At 51.3% G+C, this 27295-nt stretch overlaps 2 protein-coding genes across 6 annotated transcripts in view; one reads left to right on the top strand and one right to left on the bottom strand.

Annotated features, from left to right (window-relative positions):
- The window catches only part of LOC115898719, a 41394-nt gene extending 34700 nt beyond the window's left edge, over positions 1-6694 (bottom strand). For 2 of the 3 annotated variants that reach the window (XR_004058407.1, XM_030934475.1), the window contains exons 1-2: positions 6558-6694; positions 289-418 (exon numbers count right to left, since the gene is read on the bottom strand). Coding sequence is in view for 1 of the 3 variants with exons in the window: in XM_030934475.1 (XP_030790335.1) it covers positions 289-418; positions 6558-6590 (163 nt within the window). In the remaining 2 variants the exon portion in view is untranslated. The remainder of the gene's footprint in view (positions 1-288; positions 419-6557) is intronic. The other variant, XR_004058406.1, reaches the window with a different exon arrangement.
- Positions 6382-27295, top strand: part of ELF4 (E74 like ETS transcription factor 4) — a 47116-nt gene continuing 26202 nt past the window's right edge. The window contains exon 1 of one of the 3 annotated variants that reach the window (XM_030934472.1): positions 6382-6654. The gene's annotated coding sequence lies outside the window, so the exon portion shown is untranslated. Of the gene's footprint in view, positions 6655-6749; positions 6951-27295 lie in introns of those variants that run through there. The other 2 variants (XM_030934474.1, XM_030934471.1) reach the window with 2 other exon arrangements.

Below are 27295 nucleotides of genomic sequence, written 5' to 3'. Positions count from 1 at the left end.
GGGGATCAGTAGAGTTAGAGACTTCAGGGGGCTTGCCCTCATCTCATTTGCTGACTCTGCCCAAAGCCACTTCATCCTCACTTTTTTTTTTTTTCCTTTTCAAATGAACCACACGTTTGGGTCTTTCCATCTCCCCCACCCTCCAAATTTCCCACCATCCCAGAGGGCCCTCCTGAAGAACACGGAATCTGTTTCCCAAACAACAGGCCCACTCCCCAGCTGTCAGGGGTTGGGGGGTAGTGCCTCCCAGCAGCCACAGCGCTCAGGGTTGATGTGGCGAGCACCTACTCACGGCCAGCAGCACCTCCTGTGTCGGCATCATCTCCTCCAGGCAGCCAGCTCTCCTGAGCTGCTGTCCAGCTTGACGACAGGTGGAAAGCCAGTGATCTTCTGAAGTTTTGTAGGGGCTTTCATGGTGCTGGGAGGAGAAATATATAACTGTTTGTTTTTTCTTTCTTTCTTTTTTTTTTTTTTTTGAGGCAGAGTCTCGCTGTGTCGCCCAGGCTGGAGTGCAGTGGCATGATCTCGGCTCACTGCAAGCTCCGCCTCCCGGGTTCACGCCATTCTCCTGCCTCAGCCTCCCGAGTAGCTGGGACTACAGGCGCCCGCCACCATGCCTGGCTAATTTTTTGTATTTTTTAGTAGAGACGGGGCTTCACCGTGTTAGCCAGGATGGTCTCGATCTCCTGACCTCGTGATCGGCCCGCCTCGGCCTCCCAAAGTGCTGGGATTACAGGCGTGAGCCACCGCGCCTGGCCAAAGTATAACTGTTTTAATGATTGTAAACTGAGCAGGGTGAGCTGCAGGGACCGAGTGGCTTTCCAAGAGCCCCAGTCATGAATGCCTCCCAGCCTCTGAGGGTGGTGCAAATGAAAGTTGTGATCTGGGAAGTGGCTACCAACTCCATCCTCTCATCTGCATGCCTGTGCTTTAACCTGAGTCCACCTCCACCCCCAATATAGGCCAAGGCAACAGACCATCATCGGTGAAGAAAAGTTTTGGTATAACCAGCCCATGTTGCACACAGATCCACATGCCAACGAGTTAAGTGAGGGGAGGGAGGGAGAAATCAGCCACCTTGTCTCCAAAGAACCTGGGGTGGCCAGGCGCTGTGGCTCACACCTGTAATCCCAGTACTTTGGGAGGCTGAGGCGGGTGGGTCACGAGGTCAGGAGTTCAATACCAGCCTGGCCAATATAGTAAAACCCTGTCTCTACTAAAAATACAAAAATTAGCCGAGCATGGTGGCACACACCTGTAGTCCCAGCTACTCGAGAGGCTGAGGCAGAAGAATAGCTTGAACCTGGGAGGCGGAGGTTGCAGTGAGCCAAGGTCCTGCCACTGCAGTCCAGCCTGGACGACAGAGCAAGACTCCATCTCAAAATGATAATAATACAAAAAATTAGCCAGACGTGGTGGCATGCGTCTGTAATCCCAGCTACTCGGGAGGCTGAGGTAGGAGGGGTGAGGCAGGAGAATCACTTGAGCCTGGGAGGCAGAAGTTGCAGTAAGCTGAGATTGCACCATTGCATTCCAGCCTGGACAACAAGAGCAAAACTCTGTCTAAAAAAAAAAAAAAAAAAAAAAAAAGAAGGACCTGGGGTGATTTGCAGGAAAACATGGGCTATCAGGCACTGCTTGAAGAAAGGAATTCTGTTTTGCAGCTATTCAACAAGCTTTTTAGAACAAACACTGCTTATGCTGACCAGATACAACCTTGACTTGGAGATCTCTGCGTGCCACTTGGATACCCATGGCCTTGTCACGTAAACCCAACAGAGGCAAACCTGGGGTTATTGAATGCAACAGAAGAATGAGTACTGGCTTTATAGGAAGGATTATAGGGGGCTTCTCGGATTTATAGGTGGGAGGCTTCCTTTTACACCATAACCTCTCTCCCAGCTTTTGAATACACTCCTCGTTCCAAAAATTCTGATCGATAGGCAACTTTCCTTTTCCTTCCTTTCCTTCCTTTCCTTTCCTTTCCTTCTCTTTCTTTCTTCTTTCTCTCTTTCTCTCTCTCTCTCTTTCTCTCTTTCACAGTTTCTCTCTGTCACCCAGGCTGGAGTGCAGTGGCATGATCTCGGCTCACTACAACTTCTGCCTCCCGGGTTCAAGTGATTCTCCTGCCTCAGCCTCCAGAGTAGCTGGGATTACAGGCACCCACCACCATGCCCAGCTAATTTTTGTATTTTTAGTAGAGGTGAGGGTTCACCATGTTGGTCAGTCTGGTCTTGAACTCCTGACCTCAGGTGATCCACCCGCCTCGGCTTCCCAAAGTGCTGGGATTACAGGCGTGAGCCACTGTGCCTGGCCAATAGGCAACTTTTCTAGTATGTGTCTATGGTGGTATGTTCAGGCTCTGGCCACAGAAACTGTGGCATTGTGGTATTTTGCTCTGGCCACAAGTTTGAATAGAATTTGTTGAGGACAAGGAGTTAAGTGAGCAGAGGGAGGGAGAAATCAGCCACCTCGTCTCCAAAGAACCTGGGGTGATGTGCAGGAAAACATGGCCTATCAAGCACTGCTTGAAAAAATAGATAAAGGCTAGGCATGGCGGCTCATACTTGTAATCCCAACACTTTGGGAGGCTGAGGTGAGAGAATCACTTGAGCCCAGGAGTTCAAGACCAGCCTGGAAAACATGGAAAAACCCTGTCTCTACAAAAAATACAAAAATTAGCCAGGCATGGTGGCGTGCATCTGTAGTCCCAGTTACCCCAGAGGCCAAAGAGAGGGAGGATCCCTTGAGCCCAGGAGTTGGAGGCTGCAGCGAGCTATGATTGTACCACTGCACTCCAGCCTGGGCAGTACAGCAAGACCTTGCCTCTGGAAAAAAAGAACAAGGAGACAAAGAGGTCTCTGAAAGCTGTTAAAGTGGAAGGACAAGTTGAGTGTGCAAGGAGGGAGGTGGAACGACATGGGCTGTGGGCAACACAGAGGCCCCTCCGCTCCTTGCAGGACTCAAGTTTTGAGACCACCCAGTCAGGGTTGGAGACTGGGGGAAGCAGGGCTGGAAGGAGAAAGGCTCAGAGCGCTCCGCTCATGGTGCAGGCTGGGCATCCATGGGCAACTCGAGAAGGGGAATTCCTGCCAAGTCAGGGAATGAGCCATTGGTAGAAACAGCGTGGCTGTCGTCAGGAGAGTGGTGATCTCAGCCTGGCTGGCCCCATCTGGCTGGGGCTCACCCAGCAGGTAAGTGGAAGAGCGGCGAGCCGTGTGGGAAAGGAGAAGAGCAGCCAGGAAGGTCATTCAGGTGGCCCACGGCTCCCCAAAGCGAGGTCAGCCTTTTTCATCAAGGGAGGTGGGGCTTGCTTTGGCTGCAATGCGCAGATCATGGGGCTGTGGTTAGTTCTGAGAGGCTGGGGAAGGTGGGAACTTATGGGATTCCCACAAGCCGTGGGCTGCAGGGCGCTGGCAGGCGTTAGGGCCAGTCACCATGAGCTGGTTGGCAGTGCCGACCTGTCTTTCTGCCCTTCCCAAAAGGAAAACCTCTCCTTGCGTGCTGCCTTGAGGCTTCAGCCTTGGTTCAAACTACATTCACTCACGGGAGGGATCCACCATTAGTCCTGAGCAACTTCAGCCCTGGCCCTGTCATACTTTCTCCTGAGAGCTGGGTTGAGAAAGGGAAATGAAGATGAACATGACGCCTAAGAGAGCTAACATTTATTGAAGACTTACTAGGCACCAGACACCGCCATAGACATTTTAATCTCATTCAGTCCTTGCCACAGCCTTGGGAGGTAGGTTCGTATGGTCTCCAATTTAAAAATAAGAAAAGCGAGGCTGGGGGCAGGGAAGTGGGGATGGTTAATGGGTACAAAAATATAGTTAGAATGAGTAAGATCTAGTACTTGATAGCACTACAGGGTGCCTGCAGTCAACAATAATTTATTGCACATTTAAAAATAACTAAGGCCAGGCGCGGTGGCTCATGCCTGTAATCCCAGCACCTTGGGAAGCCAAGGTGGACGCATCACCCGAGGTCGGGAGTTCAAGACCAGCCTGACCAACATGGAGAAACCGCGTCTCTACTAAAACTACAAAAATTAGCTGGGTGTGGTGGCGCATGCCTGTGGTCCCAGCTACTCGGGAGGCTGAGGCAGGAGAATCGCTTGAACCTGGGAGGCAGAGGCTGCAGTGAGTGGAGATTGCACCATTGCACTCCAGTCTGGGCAAAAAAAAAAAAAAAAAAATCAACTAAACTAAAAGAGTATAACTGGATTGTATATAACACAAAGAAAGGAGAAATGCTTGAGGTGATGGATACCCCATTTACCCTGATGTGATTATTACACATTGCATACTTGTATCAAAACATCTCATGTAACCCATAAATACATAAACCTACAATGTACCCATAAAAATAAAAATAAAAAAATAATTTATTTTATTTATTTATTGTTTTGAAATGGAGTCTTGCTGTGTCATCCAGGCTGGAGTGCAGTGGTGCGATCTTAGCTCACTGCGACCTCTGCCTCCCATGTTCAAGTGACTCTCCTGCCTCAGCCTCCTGAGTAGCTGGGACTACAGGCACGCACCAACACACAGGCGAGTTTTTGTATTTTTAGTAGAGATGGGGTTTCACCATGTTGGCCAGGCTGGTCTTGAACTCCTGACCTCAAGTGATCCACCCACCTCGGCATCCCAAAGTGCTGGGATTACAGGCATGAGTCACCGCGCCCAGCCTAGTTTTGTTTTGTTTGGTTTTTAAAGAAGAAAAATGAGGCTCAGAGAGTTTAAGTGACTTGCCCAAAGTCACACAGCTGGTAAATAGTAAGCTGAAATAGGAACCCAGGTCTGTCTGAGGTTACAGCCCACTGAACTCTTAGCAAAATGGGAAAGTGTGTGTGTGCGCGCGCATGTGCAGACGTGTGTGTCCATTCGTGAGTTTCAAAGTCAAGGTAAAGAGGGCTTAGGGACATCTGGGACCTACCCCAAATTTGGGAGGGCACCCTCGTGGATGAGAGGCCAACAGAGAACTGTGTGTCTCCAGGATCTGGAATCCCCTGGGAAAAGCATGCCCACTTGTAAAAGACAAAGTGCTTGTTTTGGGGACTCGATTCCGAGTACCCAGGAGGTCTCAGGGGCCGGCGCCCCAGTCCAGCCACAGGATCTTTCCCTGGGAACTTGTCATCTGCAGCTGCCTTTGTGGCCATCATCCACCACCACGCCTGTCCCCCAGTCCTGCGCCTGGGATTATCCTTTCCCAAGGCAGGAGAAGCAGGCCGATGCTGGAGGCTGAGCAGGTCCTTCAACCTGAAGCCCTTTAGAAGGCCCACATCCCCTGGGGCCCCTTTAGTCTTGTTGCTTTCTGCCAAGGCTTAGGCCTGGCTGCCCCCCACCCCCAATAAGGCCACGTGGAACTATACAGAGTAACGATTCCCGGGAGACTCTCTCCAGAGCCTCCTATCCGCAGATCCATGTAGGGGGCGGTGTTGATGTTGAGGCAGGTCAGAGAGGGCAAAGGGGAGATAGAAGGGGAGCGTGCGTGAGTGGCTTTCAAGTGGGCGCGTGGAGTAGAGCAGCCTGGCTTTGGACAGGGGAAGAAAGGTAGGCATGGTCTTTCTTCCAGCACCCGAACTCTGGCTGTCTTTGCACTTGCTGGGCCAGCCCCTCTCCCCCTAGCCCTTACCCTGACTAATATCTTCCCTGCGTCCCCCATCCCAACTCCTCGCAGGAGTCCTAGACTCGACTTCCCTAAGAAGTCGCCGAAACTCTCCAGTCACCCCAGGTGTTCCGCCCCGGATTCTGCGGAGTCGGGCATATCGTTGCAAAATTGTATCCTCTGGGCATCTCGCGGCCTCACCCGCCGCACGGCCCGCCCTCCCGCTGGGGCCCGCACACCCCAGGAGCTCAATAATGTGGAGCGCAGGGCTTGGCCCAAAGGCGTCAAGCAAGTCTCCACTTGCACGGGCCGAGGGGGCTGGACGAAACCTTCCCGAGTCCGCGGGGAAGGGATTTCTCTGCGGGGCGTTGTGTGGGGGCTTCGCACCGGGAAGGGTGCCGAAGGAGCAGAGAGCCCCGGGGCCCGCTGGCAAGAAGCAGAGTAGGGGGCGCCCGCCCGGGCCACGGCGCACGACGCGGGCTCTGCGGGCGCCCTGCCTCGTGGTCCCCCGGGCGCGAGCGAGCCGCGAGGGGAAGGAAAGGCCGCGCGGGCCCCTGGCACGGCTCCCCCTGCCGTGCTGGCGACCGCGGCGGGCGGGCCGGGGCGGAGGGGCGCTGTTTCCACCGAGATGCCTCGTCCCTCCCTCGTTCCCTCCCCCACCCCGCCCGCCCGCGGTCCCTCCCGTCGGTCCCTCCCTCCGGCTCTTCCCTCCCTCCCGCCCTGCCTCCTTCGCGCCCGCCCCAGCCGCCGCCTGCGGGGACGTGTGTGTCTCTAGTGCAATTTCCCCTTTCGCTCGCTCGTTTCGGTGCAGGTCTGCGCCGGCTCGCGCCCCCTCCCCGGGTGCCCCTGCCGCCCCCTGTCTTGGCCCGGCCCTCCCCGGCGTCCGCCCAGCTCCCCGCGCGCTCCACCCCGCCCCCCGCCCCGTTTTATCAGGGGCGCCGCCGTCTCACCTGGTATTTGCATCTCTCCCTCCAACTTGCCATTGGCGGCGCGACGTGTGGGAGCCCTGCGCCTCGCCCGCCCGGACCAGCCTGCCCCGGCGCCGAGGTGAGTCACGGGCGCGGGGTGGCGGGGGCAGGCGGGCGGGGAGGAAGGGCGGGCGGGGAGGGAGGGCGGGGGACTGCGGCCCCGGCGGCCGCGGGGACGGACCGGGCGCCGCGCTCGACTTCCACTTCTCCTTTCGCCGGCGCCGAGTTCCCGGCGCCACTCGCCCGGCCTCCGAGGGGAGAGGACGGGCTGGCGGGGCTGGGGACCCGCGTCTCGGCCCCCGGAGCGGGGAGGGGACCACGGAGACAGACCCCGGCCCGGCGACCAAGCTGGGCCCGTGAGCCACTCGGCCTCAGGTACGTCGATGGCGCCGGTTCTTCGAGCCCTCGGGGACCTGGAAAAGTTTGCCTGAGGGCGGAATCGAGAGCACTGGGGCCCCAGCGTGGGGCTGGGGGCCCGGGGAAGGGCGGGAGAGTCGCGGCGTGTCGCGAGCCGCCCTGGCGTCGCCCCGCCGCGCGTGTGCTGGAGAACCCGGGCTCTCGATCCCGGGATGGAAATGGAATGGATTCCCCGAGTCGGGGAGTCGGGGTTGGACCCCTGTTTTCCCTCGCCCCCAGCAGCCCGGGTTCCGTGACGGGGCCGATCGTGACAGCGGGGCCCCCAGAAGCTGGGCGCCCGAGGGCAGAGGAGGTGGGGCGGACTGTGGCGGAGCTGCTAGATTGATCCGACTGCCCCCGGGGCTTCTGGGGCCAGGGCTTTAGGGTCACACGCTTACACGCGCACGCAGACCTATGACTTGGAGAACTGGATCGCCAAAATAGAGACCTCTTGGCAGGGGCCGGAGTTTCCTTGTGAGCCAGCCGCCAGCCTTCCCGCTCCCGCGTTCCCGCTCTCCCCGGCTCTCCCGCCTCCCCGTTCCCTCCCGGGCCGCCGCCTAGGGGACTCAGCAGCCGCACCGTGCGGGGTCCCCTCACGCCAGCGCCTTGCTTTGGAGGCTTGAGGGACTGCTGAGGCGATGACCGCTTTATGAATTCCTGGCTCCTCCACCGCACCCTAATCCTGACGCCTTTTTCTCACCACCGTATGCCTGGACATCACCTTCCTGACCAGAGTCACCTCCTGAACCCTTGGCACCTCGGCTCAGTGAGGTCCTCCTGGGCCGCCCCCGCCCCCCACCATACCCCAGCTGAGGGATTTGATGGCCATTTGATTCCTGCCCCTCATCCCTAGGCCTGTGATAGAGAGGCCTGTCTGGTCCTGCAGCCTCTTCTGGTTAATGTTTGACAGTTCATTGTGGCTAATTATTTTAATTAGCTCTTAAAGTGGGAAGGAACAGTTAACCTTGGACTTCTCGATTTTGGCCTGGTGGGGCCTCAAATGGGAGGAGTGCTGGGGAGGTGGGGAGGTAGGAGCGGAAGTGAGGTCACCACCCCAGGGCCTGAACCACCACTGCTCAGCCCCAACAGCTGGTGGGCACGCCCATTGGGGACTCACCCCCTGCGAGCTGACCCCTGGCCCGAGTGCCAGGTTGGAGGTGGGTGAAGGGAACAGTTCTAGCTCTTCCCTTTGTGGAGACTTTGGCACTGAAAATGCCCGGGGAACACGTATGCCCAGCAAGAATGCCAGTCCTTCCTTGCAGTTAGTTACACTGGGTTTTCCTGGTTATAAAGTGCTTTCTCGACCATTAATTCAGACTCAGTGCATCCAGTACAGGAGCAGCTTATGGGGAGCTCTCTGGAGTTCAGTGAAGATTATCAGGGAGGACTTCCTATCCCAGACAGCTGGTGTGAGGAAGAGGCTACCTTGCATGTGGTTGTTTCTGGGGCTGGATTCAGAGCCTGAGATCTCTTGTTGGGGGCTGGTCCGGCGGGGGGGAACCATGAAGCAGGCTCCATACTACCACCCTCACCCAGCCTCTTGCTGTGAGCCGAAGGAGTGGCTTGTTTGCAACTATGTCTGGCATTCCTCCCTCTGCTGCACTGTTTGCTCGGTGGTTGCTCAGGAACTGGCGCCCACCCCTGGACAACCTAGGGGCCCAAAATCCACTCTCCCTCACCTAGTGCTAAGTGGTGACACAGTGGCTTCTGTCTTCTCTGGCGTATACTGGGATCTAAAAAGGAGGGTGCTGTGGTCTGTCTCTAGGGGCCTGATGGATAGCATGTCCAAAATGCCCCTCATCCTGCAAAAATCAGGCCCTGTGTCGCAGAGACCCAACTAGACACAGGCTGAGGAGTTTGCTTTCCTGGGGAAACCTCTACTCTTCTGCTCTTAAGCTTGGCCTTCATCCTTTCAATATCCCCTACCCCTGCAATTTTCTCATCTTACATCCAGTTTTTGTTTATGTTTAGTGTTTTGTTTTTTTTTTAATTCAGGGTCTCACTTTGTCACCCAGGCTGGAGTGCAGTGGCATAGTCACAGCTCACTGTAATCTTGAACTCCTTAACTCCAGTTCTTTTTTTTGAGATGGAGTTTCTCGCTCTTGTTGCCCAGGCTGGAGTGCAATGACACGATCTCGGCCCGCCGCAACCTCTGCCTCCCCGGTTCAAGTGATTCTCCTGCCTCAGCCTCCCAAGTAGCTGGGATTACAGGCATGTGCCACCATGCCGGGCTAATTTTGTATTTTTAGTAGAGACGGGGTTTCTCCATGTTGGTCAGGCTGGTCTCAAACTCCTGACCTCAGGTGATCCACCCGCCTCCGCCTCCCAAAGTGCTGGATTACAGGCGTGAGCCACCGAGCCCAGCTACCTCCAGTTCTTAAAGCCTGACTGTCTAGGTTGAAATCCCAGCGTTGTTATTTACTAGCTATGTTATCCCAGTCAATTGTATGCCCCAGTTTCCTTATCTGTCACATGAAACCTACCTTATAACACTTTGGTGAGGATCAAATACATGAATGAATACATATAAGATGCTTATTAGAATAGCACATGGCACACAGTAAGTGCTAGCTGCCCTTACGATATTGCCTAATGCAGCGCCAAAAACTCAGATTCAATTCGGCAAACACTCGCTTAGAGCCAGTCCTAGTACCAGGCCCCAACGAAGTGGCAGTGAGGAAAACATGGATGTGAGGAAGACACCACCTGCCTTCCGGGATTGTGTGTACCTTTTCGTGTGGGCTGGAGTCAGAGCAGGGGTATGGGAGGAGGCCAGGGAGAGGGGATACATCGTCTATGTAAATAATTGTAATTGGAAGCCGGGATCAAATCCCTGAGCCAGTGTGGGGGATCAAGCACCCTAGACTTGGGGGCTTCTCTTTGCCTGAAGACCTTGGCCAGATTCTGGTCTCGATGCACCCCCCACCCTCCCCACACACAGAGTCTTGCCTAGGATTTGGGTGAATGAGAGGGAAAGGGACACTGGCTTCTCTTCTTTTCTTTTCTTTCTTTTTTTTTTTTTTTGAGATGGAGTCTCACTCTGTCGCCCAGACTGCAGTGCAGTGGCGCGATCTCGGCTCACTGTAACCTCCGCCTCCCAGGCCCAAGCAATTCTCCCTGCCTTAGCCTTCTGAGTAGCTAGGATTACAGGTGCCCACAACCTTCCCCAGCTAATTTTTGTATATTTTAGTAGAGATGGGGTTTCACCATGTTGACCAGGCTGGTCTTGAGCTCCCGACCTCAGGTGATCCGCCCGCTTTCGCCTCCCAAAGTGCTGGGATTACAGGTGTGAACCATCGTGCCTGGCCAGGACACTGGTTTCTGCATGAGCTACAGATGGCAATCTTGCAGGATGTCATTTGTTGGGTTCCAGGGCAGGATGGCATTTCTTAGGGACCCGCCCATACATCCCTGTAGCCCCCTACAGTGGAAGGGCTCATGTCTGCCACGCCCCCTGTCTCCCCAGGATCACCCACTGAGCTGGGAAAGGCCCTGAGCAGCCTTCTGTCCTCAGGGCAGGGCCTGACCCCAACCCGGGCTTGGCATCTCTCCTGGATTTCTAAGCTGCAAAGAGGTTTCTGGCTTCTCTTCCAATTTATTCTCTTTGTGGTTCTCAGACTGAAAACTACTTCTGCAGGGGAGAAAGGAAACTCCTGCAAGGTACCCACAATCCCATAGGTGCTTTCCTAGGGTCAGGGGCTTTTCTCATCAACACCAACCTGCCTGCAAATCTCTGGCTGCTGAGCCTCGTGTGTCCTGTAATAGCAGCCGCACTGCTAATGCCCTGTAGCTCGGGCCCCAGTGCTGGTTGCCAAGAAACTGCTGGTCGGGGTGCTTATGAGGGTTCTGACCTCATAGGGGCTGCTGAGTTTCAATTCAACAGACATTTATTAACACCTACTGTGTGCCCAACCGATGCTAGGCGCCGTGGGGGAGATGAGAGGAGGAGGCGCTGGGGAAGAGATGACTAAGACAGTGAAACAATCAGAGGCGAGGACAAGCAGTCGGGCCAGTGGCTGGTCAGGTGCTAATTGTGCTTGTTGGAGCAGAGGCCAGCGCGGCCGGGACTGGAGGTCAGCAGCAGCTGGAGGAGGGAGGGAAGGCTTTGTGAGGGATGCGGGCCTAGGCTAGACCTTGAAGGGGGGTGGGGGGAAGCAAGGGGGAGATTTGGCTCAGCAGAAAAGGAAGAAAAGACGCCTTTCTCTCTATTCCCTGGCCACAAACTGACCTTCGAAGCCTGGATGATTGTTTGGCAAGTGCGTGTCACATAAAAGACCAGGTCAGCGAGTGTGGGTGGCTCGGTGCAAACCCCTGTCTCCACTCCGGGAGATACAAACTGGCTGGCCAGCCTGCCACCCAAGCTGAGGGGATTTCATTTGAAACCCCTCCCTCACCAGACACACACACACACACACACACACACACACACACACACAGGCCCCTGGGGAGGGGGAGAGATGGCAGGGGAGACGTAGAGCACTTAAATGACAGGAAAACTGACATGCCACACGTGCTCATGGCAGTCGCAGGCTGGCTGGATCCCACCTTTCCCTAGGGTTTTGGGATTTCTCTGGAAGCCCAGAGCTTCAGGTGGCGGAGAGAGATTTTCATAATTGTTCCCCACTCCGCCGTCTGGGAAATGAAGAATGTAGAGTTTCATGTGTTTCTGCCCAGACGGCTAAGGACTAGCCATATATTGCTTCGACTGATTCTGTGTCTCCCAAGGCTGGACATGGAGGAAGCTTGACCCTTGTTGGGTTTAATTGGATAAAAAACTCCCAGACATCCCCCTGCCACATGCACACACTCATCATTTTCCCTCTCTCACTGCCCTGCCCCCTCCCCAGCACATTTCAGCACCAAAGGGACATACCAGAGGGCCCTGACTTCTTGGTTGGGAAATCATGCCCTAAGGTAAGTTTCTCAGCAAAGAGACCCCAGCCTGCTTCCAGGGTAAGGAGGAGGGTCAGAGAGCAGGGAAGGGTGTTTTATGCAGGAAGGTCTGCAAGGGAAAGTGCCAGAACATTTCTCAGAGAGGCTAACAAGAAGCAAGCTAAGTAGTTTGTCTAGGCTGAGCAAGCTTTCCCTTGAGTTGCCACCTTCTTTTTTTTTTTTTTTTATTTTTTTTATTTTGAGACAGAGTATCGCTCTGTCGCCCAGGCTGGAGTGCAGTGGTGTGATCTCGGCTTACTGCAACCTCCACCTCCCAGGTTCAAGCAGTTCTCCTGCCCCAGCCTCCCAAGTAGCTGGGATTACAGGCGTCCACCACCATGCCCAGCTATTTTTTTTTTTTTTTTTTTTTTTGGTATTTTTTAGTAGAGACGGGGTTTCACCACGTTGGCCAGCCTGGTCTTGAACACCTGACCTCAGGTGATTCACCTGTCTTGGCCTCCCAAAGTGCTGGGATTACAGGCGTGAGCCACCGCGCCCAACCAAGTTGCCACCTTCTTGATGGGTTATTTTCTTGGCCCAGTGTGGGCACTTCCTGCCTCTCAGAACACCTGACTCTCCTGAAGCTTCCTTTCCTCTTCCAGTGTGACCCAATATCCTTCCCAACACACGTTATTGTCTAGAGGAGGAAGAGCACAGGCTCTCTACATTTATATGCCAAACTTACTGGCTGTGTGACTATTTGCGATTGAGCTAGTTACTTAACCACTCTGGGAGTCAGCGCCCACCTCACAGGGTTGGAGTGAAGCTTAAATGAGACAATGCATATAAAGCACTCAGCAGAGTGCCTGTATGTAGTACCCACCCAGTAAGTGTTCACTGCTGTTATTATTATTCCTGTAACAGTTATTATTATTGTCACCATTTCCCCTTCACACACCCTTGAGTTTGCCAGGCTCTAGGGACCAACCACTTCTTTGGCAATGCTGGCAGGGCATGCCACACCCATTTCTGAAACTAAGAGGGAGATTTTCCAGGTTTTTCTGCTTTTTGTTAACTCGGCCATTGCACAGGATGGGAGGAGGATGTAATAGAAGGTGTGTGTGTGTGTGTGTATGTGTGTGTGTGTGTGTGTGTGTGTGTTTGTAATATACTGAAAGGCAGGCAGTGCTGTAGTGAGCAAAACTCAAATTGTTAATATTTGTATTAACATGGCCTTCTTTAGTCCTTCACCATTTTCATTTTGAGCATCATTCATTGCAGAAATAAGAGTAAGTTAGTTTCGTTGAGAGAAGGCCTAATGTTGTACTCCTGGGAACTGTTTAGCAATCATCAGATTGTTGTTATTACCCTACTGAGTGTAAAATTCTGGGAGCCAACTGGCTGACTACCACTCACTCTCACCCTTCACTAGAATACATGATGGGTCCATTCTGGGCCAATGCCCAGAGGCCTTGAGTTGAGGCTGGGGCACTGCCTTTGCCCAGAAGAGCTCCCAGGGGACTAGGGGCCATTCCCCTTCCAGAGGCCTCCCAGAGAGTAACTTGGAGGTTCCATTTGCTATTGACTGGATTGTGTTTGCTTGAGGAGCCTGTGACCACCCGCAGGGACAGGCAGCCTAGGATAAACTGGACCACCCCTGAATAAAGCACTCCACTCCAGTCCCTTGGTCCCCACCCCTCAGTTAGAACTGCTAGACTTTGGGGGATGGGAGAGTGGCAATTATTCTTAACCTCCCGAAATTCCTGATGACCCGATAACAAGGAGGTACTTAGACATAGAATGAGGAGCTAATCTTTTTCCTATAATGCCCCCTGAGGATAACAGAGGCTATTTCAGCTCCGCTAATTCTGTGAGAATCTATGCACAGAAAACACCTGTCTCATTAGGTGACCACTTCTAATTAGCCATTCTAATAGGTGTGCAGTGGTATCTCATTGTGATTTTAATTTGTATTTCTCTGATGACTGATGATGTTGAACATCTTTTCATATAGTTGCTGTCCTTATGTCTTCTTTGTTGAGGTGTCTGTTCAAATCTTTTGCCCATTTTTAAACTGAATTGTTTGTTGTCTTGTAGTTGAGTTGTGAGAGTTCTTTGTATTTTTTGGATACAAGATTTGCATCAGATACATGCTTTGCAAATACTTTCTCGTAGTCTGTGGCTTCTTTTAATCCCCTTCTCAGTGTCTTTTGACTTCAGCAAACATTTTTAATTTTGATGAAAGTGCAACTTTTCAATTTTTCTTTTTATGGATCATAGTTTTGGTGCTGTAGCTAAGAACTCTTCCCCTAGCCTTAGTTCACAAATATTTGGTCTCATATTTTCTCTTATAGGTTTTATAATATTAGTCTTTACATTTTAGTCTATGATCTGCTGAGTTAATTTTTCTGTTTTCTCCCTCCCTCCTTCCTTCCCTCCCTCCCTCCCTACTTTCTTTCTTTCTTTCTTTTCTTTCTTTCTTTCTTTCTTTCTTTCTTTCTTTCTTTCTTTCTTTCTTTCTTTCTTTCTTTCTTTCTTTCTTTCTTTCTCTCTCTCTTTCTTTCTTTTCTTTTTCTTTCTTTCTCTCTCTCTCTCTTTCTCTCTCTCTCTCTTTCTTTCTTCCTTTCTTTCTTTCTTTCTTTCTTTCTTTCTTTCTTTCTTTCTTTCTTTCTTTCTTTCTCTCTTTCTCTCTTTCTCTCTTTCTCTCTCTTTCTCTCTCTCTCTCTCTCTTTTGCTTTCTTCTTTCTTTCTTTATCTTGGTCTTGCTCTGTTGCCCAGGCTGGAGTGCAGTGCTGTGATTATGGTTCATTGCAGCCTTGACTTCCTGGGCTCAAGTGATCCTACCACCTTAGCCTTCCAAGTAGCTGGGACCACAGAAGTGTGCCACTATGCCCGGCTAATTTTAATTTTTTTTTTTTTTTTTTTTTTTTTTTTGTAGATGTAGGTTCCCACTATGTTGCCCAGGCTGATCTTGAACTCCTGGCCTCAAGCTATCCTCCCAACTCGGTCTCCCAAAGTGCTAGGATTACAGGTGTGAGCCACTGCACCCAGCCTTTTTTTTTCTTTATGCATATGAATATCTAATTATTCTAGCACTATTTGTTGAAAAAGCTATCATCGGCTGGGTGCGGTGGCTCAAGCCTGTAATCCCAGCAGTTTGGGAGGCCGAGACGGGCGGATCATGAGGTCAGGAGATCGAGACCATCCTGGCTAACACGGTGAAACCCCGTCTCTACTAAAAAATACAAAAAACTAGCCGGGCGAGGTGGCGGGCGCTTGTAGTCCCAGCTACTCGGGAGGCTGAGGCAGGAGAATGGCGTGAACCTGGGAGGCAGAGCTTGCAGTGAGCTGAGATCCGGCCACTGCACTCCAGCCTGGCGGACAGAGCGAGACTCCGTCTCAAAAAAAAAAAAAAAAAGAAAAAGCTATCATCAGTCTACTACCATTGTCTATATGTTGGCCCATTTCTGCACTCTGTATTTAATTCCATTGATTGGTCTACTTGTTTCTCTTTACATTAATGCCAACTATTTTGATTACTGTAGCTTTATAATCATTCTTGAAATCAGGTAGTATTAGCCTTTCAATTTTGCTCTTTTTTGAAGTTGTTTTTGGCTAGTTTAAGTCCTTTGCGATTTCATATGATTTTTAGGGTTGACTTGTCCATAACATTTTCTTTTAATATTTGCATTTATCCCACTTGCGTTAATTTTTGTTGTAACAAATATGTTTGGTGTTTTATTTTATTTTATTTTATTTTGAGATTGAGTTCCACTCTGTCGCCAATGCTGGAGTGCCAGTGGTGCGATCTCAGCTCACTGCAACCCCTGTCTCCTGGGTTCAAGCAATTCTCCTGCCTCAGCCTCCCAAGTAGCTGCGATTGCAGGCATGTACCACCACACCCAGATACATTTTTTTAAAAAATATATTTTTAGTAAAGACGGGGTTTCACCATGTTGGCCAGGCTGGTCTCAAACTCCTGACCTCAAATGATCTACCCGCCTTGGCCTCCCAAAGTGCTGGGATTACCAGCATGAGTCACTGTGCCCAGTCTGGCCTTGTTTTTGTTTGTTTGTTTTTTGACACGGAGTTTCACTCTCGTTGCCCAGGCTGGAGTGCAATGGCGCAATCTTGGCTCACTGCAACCTCCACCAACCAGGTTCAAGCAATTTTCCTGCCTCAGCCTCCCGAGTACCTGGGATTACAGGCATGTGCCACCACACCTGGCTAATTCTGTATTTTTAGTAGAGACGGGATTTCTCCATATTGGTCAGGCTTGTCTGGAACGCCCCACCTCAGGTGATCCACCTGCCTCGGCCTCCCAAAGTGCTAGGATTACAGGTGTGAGCTACCGAGCCCGGCTTGTTTTTTATATCTTATTTTATAATCATGTTTGTCTCTTATGTTACCATTATTTTAGATGATGCTTATCTTTTAATTGATATTCTTAGCCTAAAAAGTTTCTTAACTTTATTATGCATTTGTAAAATAGGACTACTTATTTGTTATTTGCTCTTCATTTATTACCAATTTTTGGTGAATAAATCCATGACTATCTGCCTCATACATCATTTTATAGATGCCAATCATATTCTTGTTCAGCCTTGTCTGTCCAAAAAACAAAAGGCTTCTTTAAACAAAATGTTTTCCTCATATAGTTATCCTCATACCCCTGTTCTCTTGAATCACTTTACTTCTTAGACCTGATCCAGAATGAAGTCTTTCCTGAGGGTTCAGTGATCAACCAATAACCCCAGGGTGGAAACACTGTGGTTTTGTACAAAGAGAGAATGCTTTGGTGATGACCTGATCATCAACTACCTTCTCAGTATCACTTGGAATAAATGACTCTAGCTAATAAATCTTGCCCCTAACAGAGGCCTGGAGCAAGAGAGGAAAAGTAACATTAGAGCCTTGGAGTCATTTGCCCAACTCTACAGCTACCTTACCGCTAGTCTGTAGCCCAAAGATCTATCAGCACCTGTGGTCTCATTTCTAGGGATCTCATTCTTGTTGAGAATTTACGTGGACTTCATTAATGAATGCCCACACCTGTGTTAGTCAGAAGATGAAATGGGCTTTGATCCCATGGATTTTACTACCTGTTGGGGAAACAAGAGATACCCATGAAATAATTAAAGGGCAATTCAAGACCCTGTGGGATTAATAAATCTTGTGGTAGAATTTAAGGGTCATGGGGGTTTAGAGAAGGGGGTTCCATGGGTGCAGACCATAATTATGAGGGTATAACCAGCTCCATGGGTTGGGGGATGTGATTGGGACCTTGCTAGATAGGCACTATTTGATTAGCCAAAAAGGAGCAGCAAAGGCATGGCAGGCCTGAGAAACTCCGTGAATGAGCCTGGAATGTTCCCTCAGGGGACCATGAGGAGACCACTGGGCTTCAAGCCCAGGCTTAAGTTGGGAAATCATGGGAAACAAGCCGGAGTAGGTAGGGTGGGGTCAGATTGTGAAGGACCTTTGGAAACTGAGCAGATGAGTTTGGACCATAAGGCTCTGCCGAGTCCGGCTGGTGTGGTCATAGCCATCGATGTCAATGTGTGTCCTGGAGTAGGAGTTGGCGCCAGCTCAGAAGCTGAGGGAGGAGCTAGGCAGAGGCTGGGCCAAGACTGGAACTTGATCTTCCTCACTCCCAGTCAAGGGGGCTTTCTGCCGCACCAGGCCTAGTTTTTAGCTTTCCAAAGGATTTTCACATTCACTCCATATAGCTTCCTAACAGAACCCACAGGTATGGGGTATAGATGGTGAAGACCAGCTCACTCCATGGCTACTGGGGTGACGGGAGGTAGAACCACCAAGAAACACCCTATTGCTCACCTGCTGGTTGGCCCCACCAGGTGACCACTTGCCCTGGAGTCCCTTCTCAGGCTCAAACATGTTAGTTCCAGATGGTCTCCTTAAATGAAAATGTTTTAAGAGCCAGGCGGTGGCTCATGACTGTAATCCTAGCACTCTGGGAGGCCAAGGCTGGTGGATCACTTGAGGTCAGGAGTTAGAGACCAGCCTGGCCAACATGGCAAAACCCCGTCTCTAGTAAAAACACAAGATTAGCAGGGCATGGTGATGCGCGCCTGTAATCCCAGATACTTGGGAGACTGAGACATAAGAATCGCCTGAACCTGGGAGGTGGAGGTTGCAGTGAGCCCAGATAGTACTGCTGCACTCCAGCCTGGGCAACAGAGTGAGACTCTGTCTATGTATATATATATATATATATATATATATATATATATATATATATATATGAGAGAGATGACACTTAACACAATATCAGCTATTAACACATTAACACTAAATGGTTTATGATTTTTTTCTGAGTAGTAGACAAACTTGTTCTAGGGAAGATGAGATGGTGGCCTGAAAGCTTTTTGTTTTTTTGGTTTGTTTGTTTTTTGAGACGGAGTATCGCTTTTGTCACCCAGGCTAGAGTGCAGTGGCATGATCTCGGCTCACTGCAACCTCCACCTCCTGGGTTCAAGCAATTCTCCCGCCTTAGCCTCCCGAGTAGCTGGGATTACAGGCTCCCGCCACCACACCCAGATAACTTTTGTATTTTTAGTAGACAGCATTTCACAATGTTAGCCAGGCTGGTCTCGAACTCCTTACTTCAGGCGATCCACCCGCTTTGGCCTCCCAAAATGTTGGGATTACAGGCGTGAGCCCCTGCACCCAGCTGGCCTGAAAATTTCGATAGAGAGAAGAAATGTGGAGCCCCGATGGCCACTATGGTCAGTAAGCCTGCGTGGAGCTCTGGATAGCATGAAATCTCTAGGGAGGGAGGCCCGAGGCTGCGAGAGCCCTGTGACGTGGCATGCCTGTGGTTACATAGCCCATTAATGGCAAAATTGACTTAGCAGAGTTTTTCCAAACTTTCCTACCCAAGTGCTCCCAAACTACTGAAAACTGTATTCTAGAGACCTAGAAGGACATAGTCTCTTAAAATTTCTTGGAAGTATGACTTTTGATCTTAAATGTGAATGTTGCAATCTACTGCCTTGAGTACATTTTAAGTGATTTATCAGTGAACAAAATGGAGGCCCCTGGAAGATGAGCCCGATCCGGACTGTGGCTTTGACGCCTAGTCTGGGGCTTGGTCAGCTTTGGCATGTAGGCCCCATCTCTGTAGGACCTGCCTACAGGTGGGTCAGAGGTTGAACTTTCAGAAATTTAGCCTAAAGTACTGTAAGGGAAATCTGTCACCCTCAGCATCTTCATTTGCTTGTGGTCTCCATCCCTGTCTCCCTTTGTGATTCAAACACATTCGATGGAAAAATCTAGGCCCTTCTGTCCTGGGAGATAATGTTTTTGGCTCGCTCAGTGGTTAGCTCTGGCCTCATCCTAGCCTTTGGGTGGGTGCATAGATCCCAGGGTAGGTTGGACACAGACAGCTTGGGACCCATGAGGCTCAGAAGCCTGGGTGTGGATTGGCCAAGATTGTGCCCAAGGACTTGCCAGCCTCATCTCCTCCATCACAGTCAGCCTGCAGCCCCTCATTCAGCCCTACCTTTAGCTTAGAGTGTTTACAGTGCTCTCCAGTAAGAAACAAATATATCTGCCTGGACTCGCCATGCCTTCCAGCCTAGAGCTACCCTCCGTCATCTCTGGGTGGCTAAGGACAGAAGAGCCGTGGAGACACTCCAAGTCAAAGTTAGCTTCCTTAGCAGCACCAGCGTCTCATTCCTGTCTCCATAGCCTGCAGATAGAGAAGGTACAATTTAAAAAGAACGCATGCCCTCTCCAGCTTGAGCAAGCTGCATAAAGCACTATGAATATTCAGGTTTAGCTCTGGCAGGCAGGGCCCCAGGCACTGCGGGCCTGTGCCAGGCAGCAATCCTTCATCCACACCCCCTGCCTGCCTGTGGCTCAGGGGGTCTCCGGGCTGCGGGAGCCTGTAGTGACGAAAGAGCAGGTAGGGCCCTGGGCAGGCTGTCTGGGCCAGGCAGGGCGGGGGCAACTGGCTGGGTGAGGCCCAGATCCCCCAGGCTGATAAGGCAGGCTGTAAACACCCGGCAAGGGGAGGGGGCAGAGGGCAGGCGACCAGATGGCAGGAGAGGGGGGAAACCGGAGCCCAGGCCTAGCTGCAGGAAGTGGGGCTCGATGTGGAAACATCCTGTCCAGCGGGGGCTAGGCTGGTGGCCATCAAGGATCACTCCCTCCACCACGAAGGCAAGCTCAGTGCAAGGTGGGGCTGCTGGCCTGGGCGCCAGGCCAAGAACCTGGTTCCTGACATCTCCAAAGGACATGATCAATGGGTCTCTATTATGGGTTGTTCTACCACCTAGCACTGCTGAGGCGAAATCAGAACTGAGCTGCCCCTCATGGAGACAGTCAGCAGAAGGATTGTCTGAGAGAATTTGACTCTCAGGGGGAAATCTTCATCATCACTATCAGTGAGGAGCATTGATTCGAACACTTAATTGTGTCAAAGGCCTCCTGCAGCAACCAAAGGAGAGCCACAAATCTGACACTCCATTCTATTCTGCCTTACAGTGCTCACATTTTTTTCTTTTCTTTTCTTTTTTTTGAGACGGAGTCTCGCACTGTCACCCAGGCTGGAGTGCAGTGGCGTGATCTCGGCTCACTGCAACCTTCGCCTCCCGGGTTCAAGAGATTCTCCTGCCTCAGCCTCCTAAGTAGCTGGGATTACAGGCATGCGCCACCACACCCTGCTAATTTTGTATTTTTAGTAAAGACAGGTTTTCTCCATGTTGGTCAGGCTGGTCTTGAACTCCCGACCTCAGGTGATCTACCTGCCTCAGCCTCCCAAAGTGCTGGGATTACAGGTGTGAGCCACCCCACCTGGCTTTTTGTTTTTTTTTTTTTCATAGAGACGTGTTTCATCATGTTGTCCAGGCTTGTCTCAAACCCCTGGCATCAAGCCGTCTTCCCACCTCGGCCTCCCAAAGTGCTAGGATTACAGGTGCAAGCCACCATACCCGGCCCCTTGCAGTACTGAACCTCAGAGGTTCGGAACTGGCCGAGCCTTTAGCAACAGATTACCAAACTCGCCCACTTCACTTTACAGATGGGGAAACTGGGATCCAGAGAGGGGCAGGGACTTGGCCACATTAATGGCAGACCTGAAATTAAAGTCCTTGATTGGAAGTGTTTTCCACTGCTTACCCCGAGGAAAGCAGCTTGCATAAGGTTGGACCTGCCATGCATACTCAGTGACCCTGTACTTACCCTTGCCTAGGATTATAGGGAGGCCGGGAGGAGGAAACAGCCTTGGAGCCATCAACCAGAAGACCTTAGCTTGTGCATGGCCTTCAGTGGGCCGCTGCCCCTCTCTGGGCCTCAGTTTAAAAAAAAAGACAACTGCTTTATTAGATATAGTTCAAATACCATAAAATTCACCCTCTTAAAGCGTACACTTCAGTACTTTTTAATCTATTCACAGAGTTGTACATCCATCACCAGAATCCATTTTAGAACATTTTCGTCACCCCCAGGCAGGGCGTGGTGGCTGATGCCTGTCATCTCATCTCTTTGGGAGGCTAAGGCAGGCGGATCACTTTTGGCTAGGAGTTTGAGACCAGCCTGGCCAACATGGTGAAACCCCATCTCTAATAAAAATACAAAAATGAGCCCGGTGTGGTGGCACACACCCGTAGTCCCAGCTACTCGGGGGACTGAGAATAACTTGAACCCAGGAGGCAGAGGTTACTGTGAGCTGAGATCACGCTACTGCACTCCAGTCTGGATGACAGAGTGAGACTCTGTCTCAAACAAAACAAAAAAAAAACAAAACAAAAAACCCAAAACATTTTCATCACCCTCAAAAGAAATCCCATACCCATTAGTATTCACTCCCCATTTTCTCCCAACCCTTGGGCCTCAATTTTGAAGATATTTCCTACAAACATGTTTTGAGGGGGTGGAACACCCAGCAATATTGTTTAGGCAGATGGGCTACCGAGCTTACTAGGAACTTCAATACAAGGAGACTCTACCACAGAGAGTAGGGTGGGCCCCGTGATTAGTCCCCTGGCCCTGGGCCTGGCACCTATGAGGTGTTCAAGGCTGACTTTCCATAAATATTTGAATAAACATGTGAACCAACACCCTAAGATAAGAGCCCAGACTTACATTATGTGTAAGCCAACAGCAAGTGTATATTTATGGGGCAGGGACCATGCTGTGGCTACTTCAGGTCTGGAGCCAGGAACTCTCTGGAAACAGCAGAGCTTATAGGAAGAGTCGGCTTCCACATCATCAGTGCTGGAAGGCTCCCCCTCCACAATACTCCGTCTCCGCAACTGACCACAAGAGCTCACATGGTCACCATTTTGGTGCAGACTGGGCCCAGGAAGTTAGAATTGACTTACTAGATGGAGCTTGGGTTGATGTTGAGTCCTTGAGGGGTATGGGACACAAGCCTGGGAAGCCTCTGTTGAAGCGGCCTCACACGGGCTCTGAAGCTTGGAAGTGGAGAGCTGTGAGCCAGACTTGAGCTAGGGATCTTAGCAGATGCTTGCTAGCATGGACAGAGGGAAAAGCAGGGACTTCAAGATCAAGGTCACACCGGCCCCAGTTTGAGTTCTGCCTCCATTCTCTGGCAGTGGTGGCCTTGATCATGTTACCTAATCGCTGAGCTTCACTTCTACTGTTTTTCAAATGAAACTGTTAAAACAGAATTATTACCAAAACAGATTTCACTGAAAACAAAGTTCATTTCATGTAGTAGTTGGAAATAAAGCTAGGTTCAAACCCTGGCTGTGCCACTGGCTGGCTCCTTTGCAGGGACGGTGTAGTGTAAGACTAAAAGGAGATACCTTATATCCAGGGCCTGGTGCTACAGCAATCCCACAACCCGCACCCCAGAACTACACATCCCTGCCACCTTCCCTGCACACCACCCTGTCACCTTGTCAGTTTTACTGTTTGACCCTCCTTTTCCCAAAGCAGGGGGAGCAACTTGAAGTGGTGTCAGAGAGTGCAAAAGAAAATCTTGCCCATATTTACGCGAGCACCCACGCCCCTCCGCCCCTCCCCCAGCAGGCCATGCCCGAGGCCACAGTGGCCACACCCACCACCCTGGGCCCACCAGCGGCTCAGGTCACTGCCACCCCCACAAGTACTCGCCCTGAGCTGGCACCAACCTCAAGCGTTTCCACCCCCTCCACCCAAACGCGTGCCACCAGCTTTGAGCCAGGCTTGCAACCAAACCCTGGCCCTGGGTTTGTGCTGCAGATGTAGGGAGGGGCTGGCAGAAGCCCAGGTGCACAACCAGATGTTGTCTCTAAGGTTTACTTGGTGTTCTCCCTACCAGCTGTGAAGCCGTATTCACTCCAGCTTGCAGGAGTGGACAAGCAGGCACTCCCCTCAGGGGCGGTGGGGTCCTATCTTGAGGGAACTGGTTCCTCTTTGTCCTACAGGGGACATAGAGTGAGAGGGCACAGGGAAAAGTGGGACCCTGCTCTCTCTCTCTCTCTCTTTTTTTTTTTTTTTTTTTTTTTTTTTTTTTTTTTGAGATAGAGTCTCGCTCTGTCGCTCAGGCTGGAGTGCAGTGGCGTGATCTTGGCTCATTGCAACCTCTGCCTCTGGGTTTCAAGCGATTCTCCTGCCTTAGCCTCCCGAGTAGCTGGGATTACAGACGCCCGCCACCATGCCTGGCTAATTTTTGTTTTTTGTTTTGTTTTGTTTTTTGTTTTTTTGAGACGGAGTCTAGCTCTGTCACCCAGGCTAGAGTGCAGTGGCGTGATCTCAGCTCACTGCAACCTCTGCCTCCTGGGTTCAAGTGATTCTTCTGCCTCAGCCTCCTGAGTAGCTGGGACTACAGGTTTGCACCACCACGCCTGGCTAATTTTTGTATTTTTAGTAGAGATGGAGTTTCACCACATTGACCAGGCTGGTCTCGAACTCCTGACCTCGTGATCCACCCGCCTTGACCTCCCAAAGTCTGGGATTACAGGTGTGAGCCACCACACTCGATCAATTTTTGTATTTTTAGTAGAGATGGGGTGTCTCCATGTTGGCCAGGCTGGTCTTGAACTCCTGACCTCAAGTGATTCACCCACCTCATCCTCCCAAAGTGTTGGGATTACAGGTATGAGCCACCGCGCCTGGTCCCTGGTCTCATGCCAGGAGGCCTGGCTGGGCAGGGTTCTTGGCCAAAGATACAAGAATATGGCCTCCGAGCTGAGAGAGTTATCAAGATCACCTTCTCAGCCATTTTTTTTTTTTTTTTTTTTGCAGGCCCATCCAGAACCATCATTTGTAGGAATCCCCTTAGCTTCTTGCACAGCTGCTTGAACCTCAGGGAACAATATGACCACGGGGAAGCCAAGATGATTGTGTCCATTCACCACGAGGTCCCCGAACCAGGCAGCAAGGCTTCTAGAGTCAGCATCACGTAGTTCTGGCCTGTCCCCAGGAGGACTGCCAACTGGGCAGAGAGGTCCAAAGCCTCAGGCTGCTTATAGCTGTTCTGACCCATGGCCTTGGGAGGGTCTCACTGAGTGGGTCACCTGCCTGTACAATAACCTCACAGGCACACAGCCCTACGGCTAGGAGCCCCACCTTGCAACAGCACCTGGGAGGTACTTATGAGTGTAAGTCACCACACCAAGTCATCAGCCACCATGGAATGTGAGAATTTCCTGCTCCATCACCCAGAAAATGCCTCTACCCTTGACCCACATGTGATATAATACAGTTGACCCTTGAACAACATGGGTTTAAACCGCACAGATCCATTTTATATGTGGATTTTTTTTTTTTTTTTTTGAGATGGAGTTTTGCTCTGTCACCCAGGCTGGAGTGCAGTGGCGTGATCTCGGCTCACTGCAACCTCCGCCTCCCGGGTTCAAGCAATTCTCCTGCCTCAGCCTCCCAAGTAACTGGGATTATAGGCACGCACTACCATGTTGACCAGGCTGGTCTTGAACTCCTGACCTCAGGTGATCCGCCTGCCTTGGCCTCCCAAAGTGCTGGAATTACAGGCGTGAACTACTGCACCTGGCCTATATGTGGATTTTTTTTTTTTAAATGGTATTCCCAAGATTCGAAACCTGAGTACAGGGAGGGCCACCTTTTTGGATTTGTGGGCTCCACAGGCCAACTGCGGGACTTGGGTGTGCGTGGATTTTGGTATTCACAGGTGGTCCTGGAACCAATCCCCAAGTATGCCAGGGGACAATTGTACTTTGCCCTCCATTGTTGCCTGTGTCCATTGGTGCTAGGGACAAGGCCCCTGCAAAATTATGAAGTGACATTGATTTCAATGTCATCTGCCCCAATGAACTAACCTCTCATCCTCTTGCTTCATTAAACCTGTCTCTCCATTCGAAGCCACCCTGGGCTAGTCCCTCCTGGACATTGACCTCAGCATTTGTATTCCAGTTTTTTATCCAATCCTCTAAGGCCAGGCTCACTCCATCCCTCAAGGTGACAGCTAGGTAAAGTGATAAAGTCATTTCTACTCATCTGGTAGCAGGAGAGGGTTTGTGGAGAGGGTTTATGGTAGCAGGAGAGTCCCAATCTCCCTCCCAGGTACTGCATCCGCCTGTACCTGCTCCTAGCCCAAAGTAGTCTGGTAGACCTGCCACTGGGGCGTCCCCTTGTGTAGACAGCTGTCTCCTCGGCCTTCCTGTGAGGGATCCTCCCCACTCACCACGCAGAGCCCTCCCCTCTCTGCACTCCCTGACCTGTGTGAGGCAGGGGCGGGGCTGGGAGGGCCAGCAGGCCCCGAAGGGGAAACTGCTGAAACCTCTGGGACAGGAAGTGGCAGAGAAGGGCTGTTTCCGCTGGCAAGAGCAGGGGTGCGGTGAGAGCTGGCCCTATCTCCTACTCCACTGCCTGTCTGCTGTGGGCCCTGGGAGACTGGGGAGAGGTGAGAGTCCCTGCCTCCCTCCCAAAAAAGCAGAGGCTTTTAGCCCACCTGACTGGAGGGAGGGGAGGGCTCTTTCAGAGGAGGCCATCTTCATTTTGCAAGGAGAGGAATTCTGAGAGGAGGGCAGAAAGGTCAGCAGAGGGGAAGGGTGGGGCAGGGCAGGTGAGTGTGGAGTGAGGGAGGCCCACGGTGGGGGGAGGGGCAGCGGAAAACCACAGCTGGGCAGAGGACCCTTCTGTAAGCTTTTGTTTCTGAGGATCAGGACCGTGCCTGCTAAGAACTGTGGGAGCTGGCAATGCAGTTGATCACTGCCTGTCTAAGTCCTAGGGCTAGACAGGCCCTTAGATCACCCAGTCCAACCCCCTCATTGTACAGATGAGGTAACCAAGGCACACAAAGCAGAAGTGACCTGCTAGAGGTCACATCATGGGCAGAACTCACGTCTCCTAACCCCACCCCAGGACCTTCTTTCTGATGAGAATCTGCTGAGTTGTATTTGGCGTCCCACACCTCCCTGCAGGCACCTCCATCCCCAAGTGCTCTGTGACATTCTTCTCAGAAATGAACATGACTGGGTGGGTGTGGTGGCTCACGTCTGTAATCCCAGCACTTTGGGAGGCGGGGGTGTGAGGATGGCTTGAGGCCAGGACTTGGAGACCAGCCTGGGCAATATAGCAAGAACCCATCTCTGAAAAAGAAATAAATACAAATTTGAAAATATATATATTTTTTGAGACAGAGTTTCACTCTTGTTGCCCAGGCTGGAGTGCAGTGGCACGATGTCGGCTCACTGCAACCTCTGCCTCCCAGGTTCAAGCGATTCTCCTGCCTCAGCCTCCCAAGTAGCTGGGATTACAGGCGCCCACCACCACGCCCAGCTAATTTTTTTGTATTTTTAGTAGAGATGGGGTTTCATCATGTTGGCCAGGCTGGTCTCAAACTCCTGACCTCAAGTGATCCACCTGCCTCGGCCTCCCTAAGTACAGGGATTATAGGAGTGAGCCACTGTGCCCAGCCTAAAATAAATTTTAAAAAACAAATGAACTTGGTGAATTTATTCACACTGAAGCCTTTAGTCCAGCACTCAGCAAACCTTTCCTACAAAGAATTGCTTGAGCCCAGGAATTTGAGACCAGCCTGGGCAACATGGCAAAACCCTGTCTCAACAAAAAATACAAAAAGTTAGCTGGCCACGGTGGTGTGCTCATGTAATTCCAGCTACCTGGGAGGCTGAGGTGGGAGGATTACTTGAGCCTGGGAGGCAGAGGTTACAGTGAGCCATGATTGTGCCACTGCACTCCAACCTGGGTGACAGAGCAAAACCCAGTCTCAAAAAATACATATATGAAAAAACACTATATGTCATGAAATATTTTTCTTTTGATTTTTCCCAATCATTAAAAAATGTAAAAACCATTCTTAGCTCATGGGCCATCTAAAAATGGACCACAGGGCTGGGTTTGGCACATGAGCCATAGTTTATAACCCCTTGCTTTGGTCTAAGAAGTCAAGCTAAGGTGTCATGAGGAAGAGGAGAGAATGTGCCAGGTGGGGAGGAAGCAAGGAAGGCTTTGAAAAGAAGGTGACATTTGCCTCA

Source organism: Rhinopithecus roxellana, chromosome 7 (genome assembly GCF_007565055.1).
Source record: "Rhinopithecus roxellana isolate Shanxi Qingling chromosome 7, ASM756505v1, whole genome shotgun sequence".
Taxonomy (NCBI): Eukaryota; Metazoa; Chordata; class Mammalia; order Primates; family Cercopithecidae; genus Rhinopithecus; species Rhinopithecus roxellana.
The sequence above is the reverse complement of the archived record's forward strand: the minus strand, read 5'-3'. Positions and strand labels throughout refer to the sequence as shown.